Raw genomic sequence first — 8,420 nt, 5'->3', positions numbered from 1 at the left:
CATGGTGACTCACAACCATCTGTAATGGGATCCCATGCCCTCTTCTGGGGTGTCTAAAGACAGCAACAATGTACTCATATAAATAAAATAAATCTGAAAAAGGAAAAAAAAATGAGGAAGGCTAGCTCATGAAGAGGTGTGACTGGAAGAAGAGGCCTTCATGAGAGCCTTCTGTGTCAGAAAGGAAAGCAAGGGGAGTCTCAGGAGCTGCCAGCTGCCAGCAGCCACTGTGGGGAGAGGGAGAGAGCTGGCCAGAGGAGCATCAAGAAGGAACCACAGGTAAATAGGTTTGGGACCCAAATAAGACTATACCTGAAGTACCTTTTTCATTTGGCTCTTCTGTTTCCCTTATTGCTTTCTGTAAGTATCTCAACTAATCATGCTGCCACAGAATGTCTGAAAGTAGCTTCCTGTCTGAAGAATCTGACTACAGATTAGAAAAAGGAAAGCCGTTTACCAGGTGGCAAATGACGTGAAGGGAATATCTGAGGCAGGTCCTGGAATTTGAGTGGCCTATATGTTACCAGATCCAGATTCATCCTCTTGACACCAATCATAAAGGCAACCTGGGATGCATGTCAAGGATGGCCCCATGGCCTCTGCCCAAGAACCTGGGAGGGGACTCTCACTAAACTGGCCTTTCACTTTTTACATTTGAGCATGTCAGCCCAACAGGGCTCCTACATTCCTACATTAGCTCATGGAGAAGTCTTGGGGCTCAGTCTTCTCTCCAAGGTCTCAAGCTGGGAGTGCCTTAGGTATGTCAGTACCCATATTAGGCCTGGAGCAGGACAACTGTGTGGTGCAGAGAGCAGCCAGTCTTCTCTGCTACATAAAGACAGCCTGGGACAGAGCTCACTGCTTTATAATGAGCAGGCGGCAGTGCCTGGGGAAGCAGCTAACTGGGCAGCAGAGATTAGTTCCTGTGTTGCTACTTAGCTATTCAACCAGGCTGTTGGGTGTCTCTCAGCCAAGTTCATCTGCTCTTCAGGCAGCTTGGCACCAAGCTGGGCTCAGTGGTGGCACCATCTTCCTTGGTCATGGACAGCATTGTGCCAGAACCCCTACCCTCAATCTTAAGGAGACATAAGAGCAAAGATTTAGGCCATGCCAAGGTGGAGCAGGGTGACTTCCTCATTAAGGCTGAAGTAGGCATGTATAATCAGAGCCCTGTGGCTGATTATATAGTGGGAGTGAAAAGCCAAAAATTCACTCTTTTCCCAATGAAAAATGTGGATTACAGCCTGGTAAGAATCAACACCCCACAGAACTTCCCTCCCCACTTCATGAGCAAAGCCTCAGATTCCTCTCATGGGGACCCGCTTTACGGAAGACAAGCTTAGAGAATGTGGAGCACACTCACATCAGCAGTGACTTCCTAAAGGGGTGTGCTCCACACAGAACTGCCTGGAGCACTGATGACTTGATTGACTACTGTTACCTAAGAGGCAGAGTAGCTAATGATTGCATCCCTCAGGCACTTTAAGATAAAGGAGACTAAATTAATTTTAATGTTAATGGAAACACATAATTAGAATGCTCCAAATCAGAATAGTGTAGTCTTTCAAACTCTGGCAGCAGATATCCATTCAGCACTGCATTGCCTGGATAGCTGGCCTAGCTCTGAGCGATGCTCACAGAAGGTGCTGCTTACACCACCTGCCCCACACAGTGTGTCCAGCCCGCGCTTAAGTCCATATTATCTCTGGCCTGGCCTCGGGGTATAGGAGTTTGAGGTTGGACACACATCCCCCAATACTCCTCAGCCTCTCAGAGAGAGGACCTTTGTAGCCATTCTGGATGTAGGAATACTGACAGGTCAACATGGGAGTTGTCTACAGTTGGGGCAAGGCCTAGGTGGCAAGTAGCTACACAGGCAGAAAAGGAGGCAGGGACCACGAGCAAGAACCTCAGCTCAGACAGCAAGAGTCTTATAAGTGCTACTACAACCCAGAGTAGCCCTAAGGACAGCCAAGTACAGAAGAGGGGTCACAGCAACAGGCATACATGCCCAACCCCACGTGTAGTATGTGAACAGGCACAGGCAATGTGGGCTGTCTGCCTGGCCCTAGCTCTATTTAGTCACAGCCACAAAGTCTCCAATGGGCTATAGCCTTGGCTTAACAAATACATCAGGGTTTGCAGATGGCACAGAGATGAAGGGCCACCTGTGGCCAGAGCAGCTGGCATCAAGCTTGCCCACTCATCTGCTCTGCCTCCCCAAGGAAGACACTTTGGCTCCTTTTACTCCACTGTCTCCTACTGTCCAGTGAGTGGAGGGTACCAGAAGATTCAACCTTTTAACAGGCCTGATACCAAGGAGGACACTGAGACAAAAAGCTACATGGACACAGGGCAAAGCTGGGATCAAGTCTAAGTGGGATTCCAGAGTTCATGTCCAATTTGCTAATCCTCTCGGCCCTACAGTGTGTGTTCTCTTCAGAAGGGCTACGAATTCTCTATAACTTAGGCAGCAAAGCAATCAACACACTCAGTCGTTCTTTGGAATACGAGATGGGACAAAGTAGGCCCGTCAGCTGGGAAACGCTTTTCCCCAAGGGAATTTACTGGCCCTGGTGTACACTCAGTTTAACTTTACCTAGGAGGCAGCAAGCTGGCCTCACTGTGGCACACCTGTCCTGGCTCAGTTGATGATTTTCAATACATATTGCGTTGATGTGGTTTTCCACAGCCATAAATCTTGTTGATCCCTTCTCTGTTGTAGCTTTCCATCAGTGTGGACATGGGATGTGAGATATAATGAATCCAGAATGTTCTGACCCATCTTGATTTATCTACAATGGGTAGTCCAGAGGCCTGGGATCTTCCAAAGATGACACATGGTAACAGTCCCGACTGTCATTACAATGTTTGTGTACTCATGTACTCCACAGCATTCCAGGAAACAATTTCAAATGTTTGTACAAACCGATGAAGGCTCTGTGCTCCAACAGCAATCAATCCTTCAAAGAGTGGGCCTGCTAAGCATCCACTTCCTTCAGCTCCTACCCATATTAAGGCACACAGCAGGGAAACTCAGCTAGCTTAAATGTAAGATACCCCACTTCCAACCTCGATAATGGAGGAAGGCCAGCCACATTCTCCAGTGGGCTCCTTACCCCTTGAGGTTCCTCACCTGGGTTTGGGGACCTCAAGAGGACTGCTGCCCATCCTGAAAAAGTTGTCAGAATGGTTTGAGGATGAAGAACTAGAAGACTTGGCTTCATTGGGCCCATGGTGTGAAGGTAGGCGCTCCTCAGAGGGCTGTGGCCGGCTCCAGAGCACACTCTGTGGGGAGGATGAGTGACTCTTCCTCCTGTGGCAGAAGAGCAAGGCTGTCACAGCTGGACCCCCAGAGTCACTTTGTCTATGGGGAAAATGTCATACACAGTAGGCACGAATAGTTGGCCCTCTCCCAGGCTAAAGGCCACAGGCAACAAGGGCTGGGACTTGTTAACTGAGAAGCTAAGACAGTCAAATGCACTGGCCCATTAGCTTCAGATCATTCGAGAACATTGTTCTTAGCGGCACACTAACTGCTTCATTCCCTCATTCACAAGTGCTACACAAACTCTGCCATGTCTAAGGAGGAAGACAAAGGCCCCAGATCCTGCCACATCTCAGTGGGAGGACCCTCAAAGCAGGTCCCTTACCACCACATACCCACCTTTCGTTTTAGGATGGCCCCACATATCCTGGCACATTGGATAGGTGCTCTTCCCTGCCCCCTTTCATTACTGCTCCTTGGTCCCATTGGGAGCACCAGCCCTTTATGTTCCAGGGCTACCATGCAGTGCTCCTCACCAACCAGATGGCTGGGCTGTGAGGCCCAGTACTGACAGCAGGGGATGAAGCTATGTTCTCAAGCCTTCTGTCAGAGCCCTTTTTGTTCCTGAGGCTACAGCCTGGCTCCCCAGGGCTGGTGGCCTTGGGCCACAGCTGTGAATTTACTGTGTCTCAGTCTGGGCCCTCACCAAGCTGCCTGAGTTGGTGCTCCTGCAGGGGCAAGTTCTACAGTCTCATAGCTGAAGCTCCCCACAGCTCCAGGCGAGTGCTCCAAGACCAGGGAGAAGTCGCTGCTGAGGCTGGTTGTGCTCCCTCGATCTCTGCGTCCTGAAAGCAGCAGAAAACCAGCATGCTACCTTCCCCACAACCAGTCCACTCCCCACCTCCCACCTTTTCAACACTATATGGCTAGACAAAAAAGCTTCTAGCACAGTGGCCCATGGTGAAGTAAAGCCTGTTAGGGGACAGGACTCACTCAACATGCAGATATCTTCCACAGTGAAGCCTGCATCCCGAGTTGGCAAACTCTTCCTCCTAGAATGACAACCCCAAGCAGGACATTTCAGCTGTAGCTGGAGTTTTCTGTTCTCTCATCCTGACTTTGACCGGCCTGAACAACAGTTCCAAATCCTGGCACCTATTGGAATGGGCCCTACCAACAGTGTGCGCCAAGTAACAGGCCCACTTCCAGGATCTACCAGTTTGGCTCTGCCGGCCACATGTGCCAGACTGAAGTCAACACAGCCTGCTTTTCCTTACCATCTTGGCTACTTGGGACACAACTATGGCCCAACAAGTGGTAAATTTGGGTAAAGAGGACACATCAACTCGCCAGATCCAAGTTCTCACTGGAGTTCCAGAGCAACTGCCAGATGTATGAGACTGTTCTCCAGGTTAGAAGCAGATTTCTGCTCCACTGTGCAGATGACCAGGCTGACTTTGAACTCTTAAGATCTGCCTGCCAAATTCTGGGACTAACCGTGTGCACCACGATGCTCAGCTGAGTATGATTCAGTTTTTTTTTTTTTTGTTTGTTTGTTTTTTAGGTTTTTCAAGACAGGGTTTCTCTGTGTAGCCCTGGCTGTCCTGGAACTCACTCTGTAGACCAGGCTGGCCTCGAACTCAGAAATCCACCTGCCTCTGCCTCCCAAGTGCTGGGATTAAAGGCGTGCACCACTACTGCCCGGCATGATTCAGTTTTTAAAGGGTCATATTCTGAGTTTCTTTTTTCTTATGGTACCAAAGCTTGAACTTGGGGCCTGGAGCATGGTAGGCAGCACTCTACTACTGAGCTACATCCCATGCACAGATGACTACAGGGCTCAAGCTTGTGAGGAGTGGCGAGTCCTCCTGTCCACAGGCTTGTTTCTTCCCTGTTCACTCAGGTCCTCAGCAAAGACACTTGGCTCTAGTGTTCAGGCACAGTGGCAATGCCCTACACTGTGGAGAAGTGCCCCTTGAGTGCCTTTGCCTCCCTCCACTTACCTCTGGGTCTTCAGGCAGAACTCTTCGGAGGTAATATGCTTCAAAAAATTGAAGCAAAAGAAGAAAATCTGAAGGAGTGAGAAAAAGCAGAGCACAGTGAGAAGCTAGCCTTCCCCAGTGGGAAGACAGACAGCAGAACATGCAGACGAGCACTGCTGGTTGCTCTTGTTAATGCCTCTTTTGGGGAGTGACCTTTTTTGGGGACCCTGCTAGATCTTCTGGTTTATGACGGATGTGGGTGATACAGAGGGCTCAGTAGGGTTAGGCAGGTGCCTTTGGGCTTGGGGTAGAGAAGATGTAATGTGCTTCTTTTCTGAGAACACAGAGGTCCAATATAAAGCATTCAAATCTTCAACACACATATTCTCAACTTTTACAATAAACAGCAGCAGTTAGCACTTCCATCTAAGAGCCCAGAGAGAGTGAGCTACTGACAGGGAAAGACAGCTGGCAGGCAGAGTATCTTGGGCAAGGGGATTATAGTGGATAAGGCAGGACAGAAGAGGAAAGGCATTCCATGGGGAGGGGTGCACCAGATACAGGAGCAGAACTGGGGTAGGGCAGCCATGGTCTGGCTGAGCCTACTTATGCTCTGGAACTGTGAGGCCCAGGTCTTCAGTATAAAGTAGATACAGGCAGGAGATTGGCTCTGGCAGCACACCCATTCCCATGAGCAAACCCCAGCCAGTGCTCTAGTCCTGTGGCTCTAGAGACATACCAGAGGCTTTGCTTTATTTCACCTGCACAACACAGCAGGCTATATACCAATCAGTGATCCCAAAGGTGCAGCCCACGAGACTCAGGGAAACACCCATACATTCCCACAGGGCCCCTCTAAGATTCCTTCAAACAAAGGCAGAGGGTTGCTCAGATCTGGTCAGTAGGAAATGCTGCATTACGTAAAATGGCACAGGTGTTCCATCAGACTCTTGAGCCTTTTAATGTGCTAATGTATCCTGGGAACCTCAAAGATAGAAGACAGGGTAAAGAGGCACTTAACAGCTGTTTTTAGCTTGCCCTATTACAGGGGTGTTTCTAGTCTGGAAAGGTAAAAGCCCCAGCCCTCCCGTCCCAGAGACCTACGGCATACACCGAGGGACTTGAAGGGTGGGACTCACATCCCAGTCCTCTCAGTCTCATTTTTGACCTTATTCTCTGAAGGTAGCATCTGGCTTGCTCTTGGGGGGAAGGAGATGGAGTAGAGGACAGAATGTCCTAAAGCACCAGCAAAATCTCCAAAGAGGCTACAAAGAGGCCTTCCACCCAGATTTCAATGCCAAAGGCTCTGCCTCTGGCAGAGTTCATGGGGCCTCTGAGGAGCAGGCTTATGAGTTCTGCAGATGCATAAATGCTCAGAGAGATTTAGAAGGGAGATGAGCAGCTGGGCAGAAGCAAGAAAAGAAAGCTGGAGATAAGATGCCCAAGAAGGAAGCAAGCTCAGGAGCGGGAGGGAGAGGATGCTTCTGGACACTGTGGGTGGGTGGAGACAGAACCAACACTGTCATGATAGGCATCTGTATCTCTCAGTGAGACACCAGGAGACTCAAGGTGAAACATGCTGCTCAAGGTCGCCTAGGCAATAAGCAGGACCAGTAGAGACACACTCAAGCCAAACTTAAGATCTGATATTGGGGGAACTACAAGCAGGCAAAGATATGGAAAGGGCAGAGAAGATAGAGGAGACAAGGCAGAAGTGGCAGAGGAATCTGACTACACTGAAAAGAAAGGACAAGGAGGACCTGGAGGCAGCCTACAAATGAGAAGCAGGCGGAACCCTGGGTGTGCAGGCCACTGTGGAAAAGGGAAGGGACTCTGAGTGGTAGGACTGAAGACAGAAGCACCCCATGTTTCAGCTTTGAGCATGGAGTTATGGAAAGCAACTTGTATACTGGTTCCAGAGCCAAGTGCAAAAAGAAGTAAATTAGCCTAAAATGATCATAGCAGCTGTGGCCAGAACTTTCTCTGTGGTACAAAGGGAGCTCGAGGTCGTCACAGGGGGATCTGTGCTCTTGCTTTTCCCACCACATTGCCTGAGAGCAGAGGATGGTAAGCTCGACCAAGCATCCTGGGAGGAGAAACTGCCTTCACAGCATGGCAACCAGAATGAATGTCCTTCTGTCTTAAGGTGTAGTATGCTTCCATGTGGGGGTACTTACCTCCTCCCCTTTGCTGAGCCGATCTACCAACATGTGTCTGAAAAAGAAGAGCAAGAAGGTCAAAGCACAACACAAGGCTGAGGGAGATGTGTAACACAGAGACATACTAAGTCTTTGGCACCAATGCATCATGTGAAGCCTGTCAACAACTTTGAACCTTTCCAAAGGGCGCCAACTCTTTTTTCCTCCAGCTGTTTTCTTATCCCTGTTCCTCATAAGAAAAGCTAATAAGCCACGCACACACCCCTTACCCAAAGAGGAACCAGTCATAGGCCACAGTCAGGTAGAGGATCTCAGCAGGCTTCAGGGATGTGTGAATTAGCCCATCCTGGGAGAGACAAAGGGCAGCAAGATCAGAAAGCTGCCATCCTACCTAGTACAGGCCGCCTTGCTCCAGCAGCAAACCACACCATAGACTGGGTGACATGACCACCATTACCCTACCCTACCCCACTCCCCAATCAAGAACAGTGTTAAACATGACACCTGCTGAATGTGCCCTCACACCAAAGCTTCTCTGCATCTTGGAGACGATTAAGACACCAAAGGGTAGAACCTAACAGGGTCTCTACATGCCCCCAACTCCAGCTCACTCATACTTACAGCCCACAAGGAAAGGCGTAGAAGAGAGATGAAGAGGGGGGTCCGATCCCAGCCTGAGATACAGTGTACCAGCAGCCCGCTGTCATCTGTTGTAGAACAGGAGCACCAAGTGAGAGAAACCAGACTGGGTTCTGTTGAATACCCTGTCTGAAAGAGGCCTGGTGCAGGCCAGCTTAGTGTCCCTCTTCCCCAGGGACCTGTCCAAAGTTATTCCTCAATCTCACCTAGAAATGAGTGGGTGGGAACATGTGTCTTGGCTTCTAGCATCTTAGCTTAAGTTCTCTTTTTAATTGCGTTATAATTGTGTGTGTGCACATAAGAGTGCACAGGTCAGAGAACAGCTTGTGGGAATTTGTTCTCCTCTTTCTGGGGATAGCACTCAATTCATGG

The 8,420-nt window shown here is 49.5% G+C and overlaps 1 protein-coding gene across 5 annotated transcripts in view; it reads right to left on the bottom strand.

Moving 5' to 3' along the window:
* The window catches only part of Mtmr14 (myotubularin related protein 14), a 46,930-nt gene that overhangs the window by 8,253 nt on the left and 30,257 nt on the right, over positions 1-8,420 (bottom strand). For 4 of the 5 annotated variants that reach the window (XM_031382870.1, XM_031382868.1, XM_031382869.1 and 1 more), the window contains 7 exons: positions 8,031-8,116; positions 7,679-7,755; positions 7,428-7,464; positions 5,272-5,339; positions 4,262-4,320; positions 3,975-4,113; positions 3,137-3,316 (listed from right to left, as the gene is read on the bottom strand). In XM_031382870.1, the coding sequence (XP_031238730.1) occupies positions 3,137-3,316; positions 3,975-4,113; positions 4,262-4,320; positions 5,272-5,339; positions 7,428-7,464; positions 7,679-7,755; positions 8,031-8,116 (646 nt within the window). Of the gene's footprint in view, positions 1-2,857; positions 3,006-3,136; positions 3,317-3,974; positions 4,114-4,261; positions 4,321-5,271; positions 5,340-7,427; positions 7,465-7,678; positions 7,756-8,030; positions 8,117-8,420 lie in introns of those variants that run through there. The other variant, XM_031382871.1, reaches the window with a different exon arrangement.

This window comes from Mastomys coucha, unplaced genomic scaffold (genome assembly GCF_008632895.1).
Source record: "Mastomys coucha isolate ucsf_1 unplaced genomic scaffold, UCSF_Mcou_1 pScaffold20, whole genome shotgun sequence".
NCBI classification, from domain to species: Eukaryota; Metazoa; Chordata; class Mammalia; order Rodentia; family Muridae; genus Mastomys; species Mastomys coucha.
This window is presented reverse-complemented; position numbering and strand designations above follow the sequence as displayed.